General features: G+C 43.3%; 1 protein-coding gene across 4 annotated transcripts in view; it reads right to left on the bottom strand.

Moving 5' to 3' along the window:
* The window catches only part of TBXAS1 (thromboxane A synthase 1), a 240,724-nt gene that overhangs the window by 195,588 nt on the left and 25,089 nt on the right, over positions 1 to 20,047 (bottom strand). Inside the window, exon 1 of one of the 4 annotated variants that reach the window (XM_086754548.1) lies at positions 12,630 to 12,749. The exons of 1 other annotated variant lie outside the window; for it this stretch is intronic. In XM_086754548.1, coding sequence (XP_086610674.1) covers positions 12,630 to 12,631 — 2 coding nt within the window. In that variant the 5' untranslated portion in view covers positions 12,632 to 12,749. Of the gene's footprint in view, positions 1 to 12,629; positions 12,750 to 20,047 lie in introns of those variants that run through there. 2 more of the 4 variants (XM_086754556.1, XM_086754565.1) reach the window with 2 other exon arrangements.

Raw genomic sequence — 20,047 nt, forward strand, 5'->3', positions numbered from 1 at the left:
GGAGCTCTAAATCACCCATTCAAGCCGTAAGGAGACTGAGCAACCAGCTACACGCAGGAATAGCAACACTGGGTATGCACGAAGTGTCAAACCCAGAGCAGAAGGGACTGAAAGGTATTTTCCTTCTTTAATCACTGAAAAATGCAGTAACACCACACATTACTTGTAAAACAGCAGGTTGGACCGTTCAGACAGAAATATACTTTTTAAGCTGACATGTTCCTCTCTGGGCTGTTGGTAATAAAAAAAAAAAAAAAAGTTCTTGTTGCACATTATCTCATCTTCAGACTGCACTTTGAAGTCCATTCTGGCCATTCCTCCATGACACAGACAAATTCCAATCCTTAAGAATAATTCTTTTAACTTTACAAATAAAGCCTTGTTCAAGTCAGATAATTTTCATGTAGAGGCTGACATGGAAATGGCTTTCCTGGAACAGAGTTGATTTGCATTACTCGGTGTCATAGCACACGACAGCTTATTCTGCAGCCTGCTTTTCTGGATCTTCCACAATCCACACGGCCACAGTCCTCCCCTTCACGAAGCAGCTGGGCACAGCAAGAGCAAATTTCAATGAAGCATCTTTCCTCCAGCATCAGTCATGTTCTTTCTCGAGCTGTTTATCTGGCAGGCTCCTGGATGCAATTTGTAATCAATGCTCTCTGCTAACAAAGGAAAGTCCATTACTGTCCCCTGTTCCTTTGGCTCCTGGGTTTTTAACATCTGAAATACAGCTGCACAAGTAACGTGCCGTACAAACCCGCTAAAGGCCCCCTTCACGGCGTCTCTCAAAGGACCTGCTATCGCACCCCTGTCCCAGCTTGCCCTCTCTCCTTCAGTTAAACAGTCTCAAATGCTCCTGGCACATGAAAGCAAAACGCTTCAACGCCTCAGCTGCAAATTCAGTGAGACAGCGACCATCTTCCCATTACACCGCACAGCCTTCACACGCACAGCGGAGCCCTGATCTTTGACAGGGGTTCATAGCTCCTGCTGAAACGAAAATGATAAATAAATCATCATCACAGGGTCCCCTAAAGCAGAGGGAAGTCTGCTCACTGTCATCCGATTACTTTTTAACTACCACAATGAACTAAGATTCCACAGGGAGGTAAGGATAGCGAGTCATTACCATGAATGATTCACCTTCAAAGAGAGGCAAGAGGACAGCCGAAGCCCAGAGAAGCCAGTTTTCTTCACTCTCTCCGCAAGTGCCCAGGTGTAGATCAGTGATATTTTCCAGAGGCAGAACAAAGAAACTAGATGCTGATACACAGAGGCTTTAAAATAGATTAAGAAGTTGATAAAAATAAAAGAACTGACAACACAATTGTGATCGAGAGCAGAAGAGAATAAGACCAAGGCATTACAGAAATCCTGGTAGGAAGAAAGAGGCTTGTCAAAAGGGAAGAATGTCTCAGCCAGTCAGAGTTTCAGAGAAGTCACATACTGGAGAGGGGATGCAGGATCCTCAACGCTACCTTGAGCCACAAAGAAGGAAGAGACTCTGATGCAAGGAAACAGCTTCATTTGTTATTACAGTTGGATTTGTGTATTTCTTGTGCTAACTAAAACAGTGATAACTTTTTCTTAGGTTCATTACAGATCTGTGTAATTATTTTCTGCTTTAGTTTGTCTCTAAGGAGCCAGCCATAAGACAAAGCTGGAGGCCTGAAGACAAATTCTTTTACTTACCACTGGGCAGTTCAAGTTTAGCATCTATCCTAAGTGAAGCTAGACTGGAATATCCAGTCATGGCAAAAAGGCAACACCTCTGAACTGGAGGAATACCAAAAAAAAAAAAAAAAAAAAAAAACCACACTCAGGAAGGCACTAGCACAATCAACCCAAACCAAGTAAAGTGTAGTACAGCATAAATCTTATATACCATGTGCCAAACATTGTCATCTGGAAGAAGGTGACCCTCACTGGCCGCTACCAGAGCTCTGAAGACAAGCTTTAATTTTAATGTCTCCCCCAAGTGGTAAGAGAAACCGTGATTGCAATTTAAAGGTCCAGGTAAGGCGATGCATTCCTATGCCAGCAGACCACACCGCGGAGTGGCTGCTCTATTTGCTTACTCTTTCTCTACACTAGGAATAGCAAACTCAAGCTAGGGCACTTTTGAATCCTTGAGGAAACCACACTTCTGTATTTATGTATACATCCACGTATGTACACCCATGTGCGCACATACGCACACACTAAGTAAAACAACGCTCAGGGAAAGCCTAACATGCAAGGCTGAAGATTTTCTAGGCTATAGTCCTATCAGTTACAGTTAGTTTTGCTCTCTTCTGTTGTTTGGGCTATCTATCTGCTGGAGAACCTAGCCCTTCTCAACTTCTTTTACTTCAAATCCATGCAAAGGGCCAGAACCTGCCTGTGACTATCACAGTAGCCTAGGGACCTGCAAGTTGGTGTAAAGGCTGTCTGCTGCGGCAACTTCCCTTTCCTCAAGATAAAATACAAAAAGATAACTTCAATTTTCCTCTTCCAAGAAACCTTGAGATTTGTTATGCGAGGAAGGTATCTGGTTACTGCTTACTTGAGTGGTTTAGAAGAGTGATTGATTTCACTTTTGCATTTAAAGGTATCCACATTTGGACGGACAATATTCTGAAAAAGCATTTCTTAGAACTTATGCAATAGAAAAGGTGCAATTTGTAACTGAAGAAAAGATGAGGCAGCATCCTGCTGAAGGAGAACATTTTCAAAATTAATTAGTGTCACATTACCCATGCCTAACAAAATGGCTAAGATGCTTTGTACTAATAATACTTTTTTTTTTTTTTTAATCCTGGAACACTAGCACAACTCAGAGCATTTGAAGGACTGCCAGCATAACGCAAAAATGTAAAGGAACAAGAAAAAAAGCAGAGGTAATGATAAGTCAATTAGCCTTACGTCATCTTTGTGTAAAATAACAGAACTATCAATTTGGGATGCCATCAACAGGGAATTTGATGAGAGGCTAAAAATGTAATTAAGGCCTTTCAGTATTGTCAAACAAGCCTTTCATTTCAGGCTGGGGTGGGGCTTTTTTGGCAAGGGTAGAGGTATGGTTGATAACTACAACTCTTACAACAGCATCTACTTGGGCTAGTCCACTGCTCTAGAATCACTAGATCGTGTAATGTCTTGCTTAAAAGACCTCACACTACATGAAAAAACTAATGTGACACCGAACTAGGCAAGCTAAAAGCTGGCTCAATACTTGGCCGCAAAACATGGCCGATAACTGTGAGGTATTACTCAGCAGGACTCTTGCTAGGAGAACTTACAGGGATAGTTTCTTGTTGAGTAACAAAAGGAATCATGAGTTACAGCCACTTAAATCTGACCTAGACTTTCTGAGCTAAGGAATGTATCCACAGGTCTCTCTCTTTCTCTGGCATCCTGCTGCCATAGAGCCACTGGAGCGGCCATGAGACCTGATGTTTGGAACTCTGGGTCCCACTCACCTGAACTGTGACAAACCCATCCTGGCCCTGACATTTATATGGGTACAGTCCAGCCAGCAGTTCATCTGTTAGAGTAGGGCTGCAGAAGGCAGCTGAGACAATCTGAGACCTCACAGCCCCTGAAAATAAGTGGTTCCCTTCCCCCTACCACCCACCTCCATGTATTCCCTCTTGCTGCTTTCGCTATGTTCATCTGATCCTTGCCTGAGCAGATGCAGCCACTAAACCAGCAAACCAGCCCAGCAGAAATGAACTTATTTTCTGGTGGTTTTGTATCTAGTATCAGTAGCTGGATAGGTCACCAAGGGGCCAAATGAGGCCCAGAGTTGGCACCAGCAAGCAGGCAACGGGAAGGGGAACATCTCTTTTTGGCAGCTGTGAGCTGCTAGGTCAGCTCAGTCACTATGTGAAGCGTTTCCCTTAAACAGAGCAACTCTAAAGCTCTTTCCTGGCAAAGAGAACCACCAACACAAAGACGGGTAGGAGAGCACAGAGCAAAAAGGAGAGGCTGCAGCTACAGAACAGGGAAGTGAAGTCATTTGGCAGCCTGATGATGCATCTAGAAAGCAGAAACGGCTCATACCTCCAGGGTGGATGGCTCTGCTTGGAAAGGTCACAGACAGCTCCTAGGTCACTGCTTCAGTTAGAGCTGGCAGCATTGCTGATGCGGCCAGAAGCACCAACACAATCCCCAGGAGTAAGAAAAGAGGCTACCAGGCAGAAGTGAGGAAACAACGTGTGGAGCATAGGTAAGACACCTGCACAACTATTACACACAGTCCTGTCCCGCTACTGTTCAGGAAAGGCGTGGGAATACTGGGTGGAGCTCAGGAGACTTGTAAAAAGATATCTAAGGATGGGGAAGAAGAAATAAAAACAACTTTTAAGAGAGAAGCTTAAGGAGCTCAGTTAGTGCAGCACACTGAACAGAAAGTTGAGAGGTCCCTTGACTGCTGCCTGCAAATACCTGCACAGAAAGGAGCTGTGACAGTGAGCAGCTTTCCACCCTCCCTGACAAAGCCAAAACACTCACGGAGCTGGATATAGACATTACAAAAATGTAGCCCTGAATTCAGATGCCATTTCCTGGGATAGAGGGCATGGGAAGATTAAAATAGTTTACCAAGGAAGCTAGTGGACTCACTGTAGCTTTCATAAGAAAACTCCTCTTTCTTTTTTAAAGAGAGAAAAAGACAAGCAAACAAGAAACTTACACCATACAGCACTTCCCCCTACAAAGTCTAAAAAGAAAAGGCACGGCCAGAAGGAAGCCAGAGGAAGTCAAACTAGATGGAAGCATAGCTCATTCTGGTCTATAAATAAACAAGCGATTAGCAAACAACAATTAGGGCAATAGCTATCGATGGAAGAGGGACCATTTTCCTGCTCTTACATCAGGGAGGGATTTGTGCTACCAGTAAATTAGTGACAAAGTCCCAGAACTGGTCCCTTCCACACCAATACAGTCACACAGCTAAAGACAGCAACGAAAAGGCTTTGGTTAGAAATTGCCCACAGCTTATCTGCAGAGACAAATACTTTGCCTTTTTAAATGGGAGCCTAAGCAAAGATACCAAGCCAGCTAACAGTTAGCCAAACAGTCCCAGACATGTTTAGGCTTTTCTTTGTTGAAAAATTTATTAGATTCTAGCTCTTGGCTTTTATTTCAGTATCTTATCCTACCATACAATTTCATTAAACATGTTTTAGAGCATGGAGGCTTCTATCTAAAGACATCACAAAGACCTCTGTGAAGAAAGGCATGTCTCCCTTCCTCATACCAGAAAAAGCCTCTTTGGGAAACCAGTCTTCCCACAAGTCTTTCACTTTTCAAAAAAGATAATAAACAAAAAATAATCATAATAATTTAAAAAATCAGGCATATATTGTGAACAGTGATTCTTTGAAGGAAAAGGGGAAAAACAACAAAAGAAACACTTCTACATGTACATAGGGGAATGTCTCTTATTAAAGGGCACGATCACAGAGATGCAAGACCACAGCACAGTCATGATTTTGAACCTTGCAACTACAGCACAACATCATTAGAGGATTTTGTGCAACCCTCTGCATGTACAGATTGATGAGCACACATGGATGTATGAACAGTAAAGAACTGTTTCCTGTACGGTGACTTACAGTAACTGCTGGTAAACTACAGCATCTTTTAAAGAAGGAGGAAGAAAAAGATCAAAAACCTACCATTTCAAAGTCAGTGCATCCAAACACATTCTCAAATAAGTACAGCACTTTATAAAAAAAAAAAAAATTAATATAGTGAGCTTCTAACTAGGCTTCCTTTTCAACATTAACTGAGAAACAACTCATTCGTTTCATCTGCTCCTAAACACAAGGCCTCACAAGGTATATTCTCAACCTCAAAGCAGGAGTACCAAAGGAGACCACACATCCTTCAGCAGCCATACCTGCACTGGTTTACCACTCTATGAGAGGCAGGCAGGCAGGATTAATTATTCCTTCAGCAACATATGAAGCACCTGAGACTTACTACTATGGCCAGGCCACCTGTGGGCTTAAACCCCTGAAAATTAAAGTTGTGATGTTCCTTTTTGTCTCCTGACAGATCAGAGCCAGAAGAATAGTTGCCTTTTTGATTCTGAAACAAGTCAACTTGAACGGAGTTGTATTTTACAGCAGAGCGTAGCCCTCTCTTGGGTGTGCAAGATTTGCCTCCTATTGCTTGACTACTGGCACGGGCTTTTACGTGCACCCTGTCACAGCTTTTCATCCTACAGAGCAAAGCAGTGGAAGACTGACCTATGATGTTAGAAAGCAGCATTTGAGAAAGAAAGAAGAAAATGAAAAGGCAAAGAGTTTGATGGCAGTACATGGTGATGGGACAAAATCTGGGGACTGGGTTATTTGAAATGCTTGTGATTGAGCGGAGACAAAGAGGTTTTTACAGTTACAGCTGCTAGCATGTTGGCCAAAGGGCAGCTCAGTCTCTTACTTGCCTGCACCTGGTTGGTGAAACATTGCAAGGAATAAATGGGTGATGACTCAGAGGCCTTATGAAACGTCCTCGGACCAGTCATCCACGGCTACGGTGGTTCCTATTGTTCCACCAGCGAGTTGCAGCTGGTGGTAAAATAGGTTGCACGTCTCTAAAACGGTGCAAGCAAGGTTTTGTTTGTTTTTACAAGTAATTTAGTGCTTATGAAAGATGGTATGTGAGTTCAGGCACCCTGCATACACAGTAATCACAGCTCCCATGCTAGCTGCTCGGGCTCCTCCACCTTGCCACTGAATCGGCTGCCGTCTTGTTCCTGTTCAAGCAGCAGAACAGCAGTTCTGCACACAACTGATACTTCACAACTCTCTGCTTACAAAGCTCTTAAACAAAACAAACTTTCCTGGATTTAATTAAAAAAACAACAAGAAGTAACCCAGAGGCTGCATATTCCACATCGCATTATCCTCACTTATTAGAAACATATTTCAGTGTTTCTCTCATTATAAAGCAGAAAGATTACATAGTTTGCATCGTTGCCTGCAGCCACATTTTTCAAACTTGGGTGTCAAAAGACAAAGCTCCTAAATCTACATTTATCTCCTCAAAGAAAGGGGCTCCATCTTAACCAGCCATTGCACAGAAGTTCTCCAGAAACAAAGGGGAGCTGCAGGCACCCAACTTTTTCTAAAGAAAAAAAGAAATCATCACATTATGTACATGTAGGTGTCCAAATACAGGCATCTGAAGATAGCAGAGGAAAGAGGTTTTGACCACATTGGCCAGAAGAGTGAAGATGACAGAAACGCCCAGCTGAAACCGCTTGCTGCTGAACTAGTAACGCAAGGAAGAAGTAACTGTATAGAAGGAGTGGGAAATAGAGGAGAGGAAGGGTGAGAGGAACAATGAGGGATTTGTTAACCGTGTGCCTTAGAAAGGGGGCCAGGCTTCAAAAGAGCCCAGGGAGTGGGGTGCCCCCATCTCACTGACACACAGACCCGTGGGTCACCCCTGAGAAACGCTGAGTCGGCAGGAAGCTGACTGCTGCACATCCACCGCCCGTCCAGCAAGGCAACAACTGAACTGTTGGGTTTGTCCTACCTGTTCTGGGGATAAAATTTCTTTAGCCCTCAAAAGCTGTAATTTGAAGAGACACCATTTTCACACAGCCGAGACGCACAACTATCTGTACAATTTTACCAAGTGCGTGCCTACACGAACCCCTAATTATCTTCACTGTCATGTATAATTACTCAGTCTGAACATGTAGCAATTGTAAATATGTGAATGTTAGGCACACTTGTGATACATTCAATAGCATCCTGTGTTTGTACACAAGTGACTCTCAGTAAGTTCATACCCTGAAAGGGGCAAGCAAAATAAACAAAATATTTAGTGTATATGTCATTTTTCCCAGGACCTTACATGAAAACAGAAAACTCCTTTCTAAAATATATAATCAAGTGTTTTCTGTGTTTTTTTCTTTCAAATAATTGGACACGGTGCTTCCATGGCCTACACTAATGACAGAAATTGAAGCTCATTATTCAAGCCTGCTGTGATCAATATAGAGAAAACATGAGGACAGTAATGAGCAGGCAGTCCTAGCACACAATTTTTAAGGTCAGTGAACATTATTGTGTGATTACCTTGAAAAATGGACGTTATCAGAGAAACATAAATGTGGAAATGGAGGAAGAATGCAGTCAAGAAATATCACTGTGCAAATCTCAGCACACCTAAGCAGTCTTTTATGTAGTTGAACCTCACATTTGCAAAAATCTGGAACTACTCAAACATGAAACTCAGCATATAAACCAGGGTTAACTTAACCCAAGCATGAAAAGGCTGGCTAAATCTACAACAGCCAGATCTCATCCATCTCTTTCTCCTGTTCTGGGTATCAGAAAGATTGAAGTGTTAATAGCTGTCTTATTGACTCATTACCTTGCAGGCTTTAAAATCTGCATGAAAATAGATTTCAAAAAATCTCATATTCAAATCAAGCACATTTGACTGCAGCTACATCAAACAGAGTCCCAGTTTTATCAGAGATGTGCTGCTTCATGTCAGTTAGTTGACACAACCACGCGTCTGCCTCTGTGCTAAATACATGTGCGTGCGGGGAGGAGGGGGAGAGAAAGGAGGAGAGCACCAGCCCGTATGCAAACATGCTGTTATCTATTTTTTTCCAGTTGGAAAAAACTGTTAGGACAGCTCAGTCAAATCTATTGAAAAGAGCTAGGGACTCATTCAACCACCCTGTTTCAACAAGCTTTTTATCCTGGGCCTTATCCCAAATGTGCCAAAGACCATGGGAGCTCCTCAGCTGACCTCAGTGGGGTTTGGATCAGACCCACTCTGCAAGTAATCTCTTTTGATATGGTTGTGTTAATTGGCTGTACTGCTGGAATAAAAAGTATTGCAGAGCATGAGAAAGGCTAACAAAATCTGACTAATGGAAAGCAGCAGCAAGGCTTGAGCATGATAAAGGCAATGTAAGGATTTTGCCTTTGCTGTGCGAGCACTAGCGCAATCAAGGGTGAAACATGTAAATCATTTGGGCAACATGAAGGTTACTTCTCAACTACCAAATAAGTGATTTAACCCCCTTTTTAAATTTACTGTGACAACAGTGATCCTGTCCCAATGCCCCCTCCTTTGTAAATCATAGAATTATAGAATTGTTCGAGTTGGAAGGGACCTTTAAAGGTCATCTAGTCCAACCCCCCTGCAAGGAGCAGGGATATCTCCAACCAGATCAGGTTGCTCAGTGCCTCATCCACCCTGGCCTTGAATGTTTCCAGGGATGGGGCACCAACCACCTCTCTGGGCAACCTGTTCCAGTGTTCCACCACCCTCATTGTAAAATTTTTTTCCTTATGTCTAATCTAAATCTATCTCCCTCTATTTTGAAACCATTACCCGTTGTCCTGTCACAACAGGCCCTGCTGAAGAGTGTCTCCTCATCTTTCCTGTAGGCCCCCTTTAGGTACTGGAAGGCTGCTACAAGGTCTCCCTGGAGCCTTCTCTTCTCCAGGCTGAACAGCCCCAACTCTCTCAGCCTGTGCTCATAGGAGAGGTGCTCCAGCCCTCTGATCATCTTTAGCCAGAGGCAGGGAATGGGCAACACTGACATTCCAGCTTCACTGCCATGCTCAGCCACATCCCAAATCAGTGTGAAGAAGCCCTTTGTAGCTCTGGCCTTCTCTGATGGATGAACATCACTATGCAAGAATTTTGGAGCAGTAATGTCTGCAGCACACTGTAGATTTGTATTTAAAAAAAAAAATGCATTCTGCAAGTTATCATACTGTATTTTATTAATTAATTTGCTACACTAGCTGTTTCTAAGGGCTCCATAGATCAGCGATCTCCAAACCTTTTTGATTGCGCAACCCTAGCAGTAAAACATTTTTGAGCACAGACCCCCAATATATGTGCATGTACTTATTTATAAATAATATACATGTACTACTGTACTAATAAATTTTGTACATCACAAACCCAACACAAATTAAGAAAGCATGAGATAAAGTTGTAGTATTTTTTTTTTTGTAATTTATGCTACCAAAAAATATTTTCATCCTGCACTCTAATGGATTATCTTGCACACCCCTTGGTGTGCACGCACCTCACTTTGGTGCCATAGAGGACCACTCTATGGAGGTGTCATAGAGGACTCAGATACGTTCCCTTCCTCATTGCCAAAGTCCTAACCACATACACTCAGACCCTGGCCTGTTCTTCAGGCAAGAAGCTGGCCCCTCAGCGCTGGGCAGCACAACAGATGTTTGCTTTCTGCATCTGCTGATTGTCACTGCATCAAATAACTGCTCAGCACTGCTGGCTTCTGCCCAGAGATTAGCTTTTATAAGGCTGTCCCCAAATTTCCAGTTGCAATCAGTGAATTAAAAAACCCCTCCCCTTTAACACAGTACTTATATGCTGCAAATAGAATTAAAGATTTAAGTCTTCTCATCTTTGTTTTCATGGATCAAAAAATTACACAAAGCTTTCTTACATATTTCACTTAGTCTCTTTTTGTGTGTCCTTTCCTTTCTGTCCTACCAAAGACATTGTCTTCCTATCATTTCTTTTTCCTGTTTTCATAGACCATCCACTCCTCTGCCCCTCTGCAAAAGTTTTCCAAAATCTATCCACCAAGCTGAGTTTTTTGGCTCCTTTAACTCTTTCCTAACAACATCTCTTATAGGTCTCCTAAAAAAAAAAAATCCTTAAATTCATGAGTTCTGAGGCATGAAGACAAGGAGATGTGTTACTAAGCTTATTCACACAGGGGAGCCAAAATCACCTAATAAGACAGAGCTTTAAAGCTTTTTCAGTTTATTAAAAGTCTTAGGGGATAACACAGGTGCCTGCCATCACAGGGGATTGCGTTCAGCATCTCAGAAGCCCCCGCTCAGCATCTCAGGAGCCCCTTTTCCAGACTTAGCCTGTCACCCACCTTTTCCTTGCTTATGGATGTTTATTCCTGGGCTGCACTATAAGCACTGGAAAGCAGAAAACATGCCTGCATTTATTTTTTGACAAGCCTACCCACTCCTGTATTTCCCAAGCTAAAAAAAAAGCCATGTCAAACCTAGAGCACCATACCTATTATCGTTTCCAGTGGAAGGCAGGGCCTCCACACTTGTCTTCACGCTGACTGCTTTCCCTGTAAGCCATCTCCTTACTAACATCAATTGCAAATCAAAGTGTAGAGGTGAAATTCATCACTGTGCAAAAAGTCAGCAGGTATCCTACTTCAGCCCATCAAAACAGGGCTTACATTAAACTCTAAGTAGAGCTTGAGTCTTATATTAAGCCTTTGTAGAGGGTGTACTGCATTTTTTCTGAGTTACATTTCATGCAAACCATAACACTAGGCAAATGCACTTCAGCACTTAGGCACTGTGCAAACAGATATTACAAGGGAAAAAAAAACCTTCAACAGATAGGCTAAGGGGCACTATATTAGGAAACACTTGAATTTTTTTTCAGTGCCATTTTATTCTAAGAAATTGATCGCTTTTCTGAGAAAATTATAAGGGATGTGATCTGTTAACCTGTAATAAACACATTATGTTCTCAAAACCAGAACTTATCAAGTGAGAAATACCTTTTAAGCTACAAGAGCTTCCAGAGGCATGTCTTCATTACTGACATACCAACAGGAAACCAATCTTAGGAAAGACCCAGAAAACCCCACTAAAACCAGAAGCCAGTGTTCAAGTATGATCTTTCTTAATAGGATTTAATACTGTCATAGTTCTACTGACTTCTGTGGAAAAAATAACCTAATTTTCCTTAAAGGGAAAAACAAACTATAACTGCTTCTTGAGAAATTCTACAACCCTCATATTATCTAACTTGCTGTCCTGACCAGTCCCTTCTCTTCTGCTGTGGGTTTAACCCAGCACTGCAGCTGGCCTGAGCCTGGGATAGGAGGGGAGGCAGCACGAGGCTCTTAAAACTGTCGCATCCAAAAGCCTGAACCTACGCTGTTTTCCTGTTCTCCTTCACACAACCATGGCAAAACTATGACTGTAGTGCAAGATCAGTACTGACTACCAGTGCACCACATCAACCATGCACTCTGCACTAGCAAAGCCATACTCTCCTGCAGCGTGGCAATGCCACCATGCCAGGACCAAATGGAGCTCCGCCAGGGAAATCGGAGCATTCGGAGCTCTGCCAGCAGAGCTGTATCCATCAAGGGCCATGCTTGTTCATTTCACAGAATCATAGAATCACAGAATAGTTTGGGTTGGAAGGGACCTTTAAAGGTCATCTAGTCCAACCCCCCTGCAAGGACCAGGGACATCTCCAACTAGATCAGGTTGCTCAGAGCCTCATCCAACCTGGCCTTGAATGTTTCCAGGGATGGGGCATCCACCACCTCTCTGGGCAACCTGTTCCAGTATTCCACCACCGTCACTGTAAAAAAATTTTTCCTAATGTCTAATCTGAATCTGAATTTCCCCTGAACATCACCATCTTGTAATACAGAACCATACACTGAGAGCAGTTTATTTCCCTGAGAGCATGAAAGGATCATTGCTATGGAAGAGTGGGACATATCCTATCCTGGCCAGATAGTGCTTCTTTTCTGGCAAAGGAGAGGAAAAATCCACAGTTCTTTTAATCTTCACCTCAAATTAAACTACTCCTCCATCAAAGTTTGAACTCACATTAGAGGGGCGGCACATCACTGCAGAGCTTCAGATTCATGCCCAGCTTCCAGTCGGTGAAGGTGCCTACCTCTACGTTGGGTCACAGGGATTTCACTACCACGATCCCTCACCACCTCTTCCAGAAACTGGCTCCACTGCCCAACAGCCAGGCTCTCTTTGTAGAAGGAGAAATGCCCATGACATGACTCCAGAAGATACACGAGCAGGCTGTTTCCTCTGAGCCGCTAACACTCTGCACTGGTTACTGATTACAGAATTGCTGCCCCTCGGTTAATTAATCATGTTATCTGCAACCAAGAGAATCTGATTGATCTTAAAATAAGGGTTACCTGCATGTAAACAATGAGAACAGAGCAGAACACAGGAGGAGGATGTTGAGCATTTAAGTTTTTTAAGATTTTGTCCTTCACGTAAAACTTCCACTGATTTAATTCATTGCAGACAACATAGTGTGGACACCTTTATACGAGTTCAAAATTAATTTATATTGATTTGGCTTTCTTCAAAGGGGCTGACAAAAAATTGCAAGAATTTATCAAAATTGCCGATAAAAACTTGCAAAAATGTTATCAGTTCAGTATAAAGAACTTTCAGATAAACCTGTGCAGGTGTGTGTGCATACCTGCAGGAACAGAAAGCTTCCATGAACCATTTACCTGTTTATCTGATCCCCTACTCACCTACCAAAAAAGAAAGAGCAAAACACAGCAATGTCCTGTTTGACCGCTGATATTCGAGTGTGACTGTGTGCACAGAAGGTAAGAAATCGCTTCCCACTGTCACCTCTCCCAAACACATGGGCAGTGCCTTTCCAGAAGGCACGGGACGGCGGTGAGAGCTGACGGCTGCGTCTGCCCTTTCCGCGTACACCCAGAGGGGAGCGTGGTCTATAGGCAAGAACGTGTGCATACGTGGGAGCGAGTCGCAGGTGGTGGCTGGGGTGAGCACTTGCCTTCATCAATCAACAGAAAGTACACAAAGGAGGCCTGAACTCAAAACATCCCCTCACCCTACCTCCCGTGTGCCTTGCAGTCTCTCCCACAAGCATGGCTTCAGTATTTCCTCCCGCTCCATTTCTACGTAGTCCTCATCTCCATGCCAGGTGCTGCGCTAGCCCATCAGATGAATAAGACCTTTATAAAGCTCACAGGTGCTGTTGTGCGTTGCTGTTCACGTAATAAATATGGCAGTATGCCAGGAAAGCCAAATGATTATATATGCCCTTAACAGGTTTAGGAGGGATGGAAAGGTGTGGGAGAAGTGGAAGCAGGGAGGGATAGAAGTTTAAAACTACAGCATTGTTTTCATGGATATTTTTGCTTAAAAAAGAAAAAAAAAACACGCTGATGTGTACGTACAACAGAGCGAATGAAAGCAAGGCAAGTTTCTGGATTTTTTCAGCATGTGATGTGCTAGGTGCGAGCTGACACTACGCATACAATGAAAGCAATGCACAAAAGGATTAATCGCACAGGCGATTGCAAGCCAGAGCTTCCACAGCTGGGTGAGAGTAAAGGCTAAACGGAGTTGTAGCAAAAATATGTTAAATCAATATTAACCACAGACAGCAGGAGCAGATCTTTGTTTGGAGACAAGTTTAAACAACCCTCCCCCCTCTCCACCTCCACCCCCCTGATCCTCATAGGTCTCTCAGTACTGTAAGGCATGGCTGGAAGGGTACCACCAGATCCTACAAAGGGACTGGTGAAGCAGGATTCACGCTGAGCTGGCAGTCACACCATGGCACCAAGGGACCGGCGCTGCTGTGCCAGAACTGCGTGACCTGGCGAGGACATGGGCACAGCATGAAGGACACCTTGCAGGGTCTGTGGTGGCTCCTCTGGGCGCTTGGGTGGGTGAGGAAACAAAGTGCACCAGCAAAGCTTGCACCACAGCCTCCCTGCTTTTCCCACTGTGGTTCCAGACCACCTCTTCTGGGTGCCTGCCCTGGTCTGCAAGGGCACATAACTGTGTTAATCGTCCACCGTGGAGGCCTTCACGGTAAAACAAGCTACACGGAACAGCAGCAGATGTGCAGGCGATGAAACATGAGAAGAAGCTACGTTTTCTCTAACGGTACGGAATAACAGCAGCCACCTAACATTGCGGACTGTCTTTCCAAAAACAGCCCAGGATGACCTTTAAAGGTCCCTTCCAACCCTAACAATTCTATGATTCTATGAGCAAGAAGTTGAGATGAAAGCTGCGTATTCTTCCTTGCAGCCCCAGTCATTTACGTAGGAGACCACATGTGCATCAGACTCACTGGGAACTCGGCTCAGTCCATATGATGCAGGGCAGGAAAGGCGTGGAGAAGCCAAGCCAGCCTTCAGACAGTGACAAGGCATTCATTGCTACCACAGCTTTCCTCTTGTTCTATAATCACTGCCTGCAGAACAGTTGAAATAACATTCCTGGAATTTGAGAAAGATGCTTCGCTTTGTTATCAATATGCAGGAAACACTGCAGCTACACTGGGGAGGAGAGATAGTTTCATGGTACTCATTTTCCACACAAGCACAATATAATGCGTAAGAGCTAGCACGCTGCCAAGAAAGTCTGACATTTTACGTCCACTCTTAGCTCTGACGTGTACTTGTGCACCAGTGGCAAATCATTTCTCTGTGTTCAAGCTCTCCCACCTTTAGATGGGAAAAACAATGCTCTTGCAGAATTACAGTTTTGTTTACTGAACAGTTGAAGTCTTAAAGCAGAAATCAGTATAAGAAGTACAAGTCTGTGCTAAAGCTGTGTTAGAGTAACTCCTCTTCCACAAGGGACAGCCACTTCTCTCTTCTGTCTCAACGACCACACTTTCAAATCTAAACATTGCTCAGCAGTCAATTTAGTTTTCAGGATCAATAATTTGGAACTGTGGGTGAAAAACTGGTCAAGCCTCCTCTATGCTTCCTCCATGGATACTCCTCTTAAGCACCTGGCATTTGTCTTAAGCATCCATTTATCAGGGGTTATTTAAATGTAGTCTTCTAGTTGGACAAGACAGATTGCAAGCCAGAATCAAACCCTGGCAAAGCCTATGCAAAATTTAACCTAGACAGAACAGCGTACTTGAATTTGGACCTGTTACAAGGTGGTTTGTTTCTGATGGAGGGGTTTCCTTGAAAGGGGAGAAAAGGTAGGCAGGGAAGGAGATTCATGAAGATATTTATAGATATACAGAGTTGCCACCTTCAATAGCTAAATTCAAGACAATACTGCAACCAGCAAGTCCAGATGACAAAATAAAAGTACAATGGCCATCTGATTTACTTTTTAGGAAACAGAATTAAGTTCAGCACACCTCTCCTCATTTGTCAGTGCTTACTAGCACTACTAGCTACCCCACCAGTTCCCTTCTAAGTTGTGTTTCTAGGAAGACTTCACAGAGGAATGTGGAAGGTAGAGACAGATTGCTTCCATGTTTATTCTTTTATTAGGAATTTATTTCAGTGAGCACCTCTATCATAACACAGTCTGATTTATGCTTACCTTGCAGCAGGGAAGACAAATGCTCTACACTTTCCACAGAACAAGATGACCTCATGCTTTAAAAAAAAAAAAAATTGAAGGATTTTTGTAAAGGACAAGACTTTGCCCTTAACAGCAAGCTACAACCAGAACCCATGTCAGTCCAAGTGACTCAGTACATTACAATCCAGTGACAAATTCTTATTTCAAAGCTCTTCGTTTCAAGAAGCACCTTTATGGTTTACATATTTCTTGGGGGCAAGCCAGTCACTTCCTCTGGGGCACTGGCAATCTTCATTCCAGCAGGACCAAGGTAGCAATCACACTTCATTAAGAGGTGGGGTAGAAAGGGAATCCAAAGACTTTTCCTTTACCTTTATGTGAGCACCAAGCAGAGGCTTCGGCACTTTCTTTGCAGCAATTGAATTTCAGAGGAGAAACAGATGAAGGAGAGGAACCTGTACAGGGCTGGTGGATCTGAGTTTCGTGTGGGGGTCCCAGAGCTACTTTGGAGAAAAGAACCTTGTAGCTAGTAGGCTTGCAGTTAAAGACTGCAATGGAAAAACTAGATCAGCTCTGTTAACTAAGGGAATGAATTCTTCCCTACACCCCTCAGCACTACGTGCAGAGATAAAGGTTTGCCCCTTGATGCTTAGCAGAAGTCTGACTTTCGAGTCAAAACAGCACTGTGTCATCTCGCTGTCTGGGCTGCACTGTACATGTGGCGTCTGATTGATCTTCTCAGACTGAAGAAATGCTGGAGATAAAGTATATGCAAATAAAAATAGTTTAAAGAAGAATGTTGTTGATAACGCCCAGTTGTACCTTGTTGCTTCGTGCTTCCAAACGTTCTTAAGAGCTGCTCATGCCTCATGGGGAAGTAGGCAGTACTTTCTGTTTACAAAAATAACTGACAATCCAAATTTCCCCCTCCCTCATGCTATTAGGGGAGATACTGGCATATAAACAGGATGCACACGTCCAAGAGGCTTTTTGATTGGTAACAGACCCTGATTCCAAGGACACTAATAGCCCTCCTGCTCCCTTTGTAGCCCAGGGAATGAAGAAAAAGGGTCAAAATAGGCAAAACAACCGTCATGATTATCTGTAGCCAAGATGAGTGTAAGGTCTGAGGGCTCAGATTTCAGACAGGAAAATCAGAAGTACATGACCCACAAAACCCTCAAGCAGTCCAATTTCTATTTTAAAGAGTAAAGGAGAATGCAGGCTGTGCAGAGACACCTGAAAACTGAAGAGAGGTGTAGTCAGACCCACCTTTCAAGAAAAACAAGACCTATGTTGCATCATGTGCAAAATAATGCCTTGCCTGCATAGCCTCCAACCCTGTGAAGCAATAGAAGGGGGCGAAAACAAACCATCCAGCTGCCTCAGTGGAAAAAAAATATTGAATTATTGTTTTTAAAGTCTCCAAACACCAAAAGAGCTCAGGTAGGTCAACAGCAATAAAAAATAAATATATATATAAGAGAGAGAGAGAGAGAGAGAATCATATGAGCCCCTCTGATGACGTGCTTTTCTAAAAATAACCATGGGCACTTATTTGCCCCCGAACCCAACGAGCTGAATAAGATTGCGTTACAGCTGCACAGTCACATTGCAAGATAATATGGGATGCGAGCCAGATTCTCACCTCACGTAAATCAGCACAGCGCCGCTGGAGTCACTGCAGTTATTTTGAACAGCCCCAGCGGAGGATCCAGCCACACATTTTTGTGTGATATACGCAGCTCATGAGCAGCATGACCAGCTTTATTAAAGTTCATATTTTTCCAATCACTAGTGTCTCACATGCTTCATTATTCAAATTTTGTAAAAAAAAAAAAAAATTAAGATCTCAAGGTGCCCTGAGGACCAAACACATTTTAAAGGAAAGCAGTTAGACGTCAAGCAATGAGTATTTAAAGTTGGGTTTTGTTTATTTTTTTCCTGCTTGTCCTATTTAACAGGTCAGGAGAGCTAGCAGGTTAAGAAGAGGGTTACAAAGAGGCCCACTGAAACCGTCCTCTCTCTTTCTTCCTGGCTAGATCAGAGGGAATCTGCTTTGTTTATTTTTTCCTGTTGTAACATAGGTCAAAGTATTAAAAAGACTGGAATTGCCAACCTCTTGCTCACAATCTTTGGGCTCACACATATGACAAGACTGGGCAGAAAAGGTTAAGTTCAAAGCAGCTTGGACCTCTAGGGACACTTTGAAGTACTTTAGCATAATGTAAATTCATAAGGACCCCTTTAATGTCTAAGTAAACTAACAAACGCTTTTGGAACAGTCTAGCATCCCCTAAGGAAAAAGAGCTGTGCAGTAATAATCACTGAATTACCCAAATAGTCTAAAAAAGTAGTCTGATAAAAAAATCCTATTAGAGCTGCTCCCTTCCTTTGGTAAAGGTAATTGCATTTTATGCTTTCTAAAAACAGCAGCTACCATCTTCCTCCCAAAGAGAGTTAGCCTTCAAAGAGAAGTGCCATTCCTGGTAATTGGTGACAGACCACTGCAAGGAAGTTAACCATTCAGGCCTGAACTGTGTTCCTGCCGCCAGACGGGGACAATGCCGTGCTGCCCTGCTCCAGCCGGTGGAGAACTACAAAGAATTAAAACTCTTCACACAGAGTGCACAACCAACCTGCTGCATCCTGGCTTTGGATAAAAATGTACTTGAAAAGGAGTTGGATAAGAACCTAATTTGAAAGACGAGCTCCTTCAGAGCTCCACTGCTGGGTGCTTTGTACTTGGACATGCACCTTTCTTGAAGCAACAGAGGGAACTCCGTTGTATCTCCAGAAGAGAAACAACAGAATATTTCCATGATCAAATGGCCCACGACACGCTACAATTGGGAACGATGCTTCCTCCTCTTATGTTGTCAGTAGTTACTCGTAGTGCCTAGAAATAAATGGGGCAACTTCCCATTAACTTGGAATTGTGTTTCTTGAAAAAAAGAGATAACTTTGGTTAAGGAAGTGAAATGACAGTATCTGATGCTACCATATGAACATTATTCTACATCCTTAACTATGTGTCATTTCAGAAGGCATCTACTGACACGCCAATGTGTGGTCAGGAAGGAAAATTTCCTGTCTTATTATGTACATGTAGAAAGCATAGAGAGGCTTGTTTTTTCCATTATCTACAGCAGTGTTAATTCATTTAGGACAAGGCAAAGAAGTCATACATCACAGGCTGTTTCTGGGAGACCAACATGACATTTTCTCGCTGCCTCTCTCTTGCTTAATGCAGTATTTACCCAAATTGGATGGATGTCAGTACAGCAGGCAAAGCCTTTACCCAGGACACTGGCCAACAGCTATTAGCTGATAATGAATACAGCAGTACCCGCAGTCCTCTGCTTTAGACCATAGGATCTGAGAGCAGGAAGGTCTCTCTGCTTTGTGCCTCGCACGATTAGACACAGGGGGCTGAGGGGATCTGGATTACTTCTAGGAGGGGCTGAAGACCAGCTCTGGAAGCTTGTCCTGTCAGCAGGGGCTCTCACCCAGCCACCTGACACAGGGGACCTTGGAGAGGAGGAAAATACAACTAACAGACTGCCTGTGACTAGATGATTGCAACGTGGTAACGAGGGGATGAAAGCAATAAACTGATCTCCTATGTGGTGGAGCCCAGTAGTGGTGCAAGAAGAGCACATTACAGAGCACAGCCTTGAGGTGTGAGTGCAGCAGAGACATGGCAGTTTTGCTACTTTCCTCCCCCAGGTAACATAAAGGCTTCTACTCCTGCAGCTGAAGGCAAAAGCCGAAGGGGTTGGTAATAATGGCTGGGATCAGGTTCCCATTTAAAGTGGCCTCTAGAGAAGTACGAGTGTTTAACATCAATGACCAAAGCAGCTGTGCAACTAATTGCAACACTTTGCCCAACATTTCATCAAGTACAGTAAAGACCCTGTATCCATATGCCTTTAATAAAAGGC

The sequence above is a fragment of the Chlamydotis macqueenii genome, chromosome 1 (genome assembly GCF_036417535.1).
Source record: "Chlamydotis macqueenii isolate bChlMac1 chromosome 1, bChlMac1.mat, whole genome shotgun sequence".
Lineage (NCBI taxonomy): Eukaryota > Metazoa > Chordata > Aves > Otidiformes > Otididae > Chlamydotis > Chlamydotis macqueenii.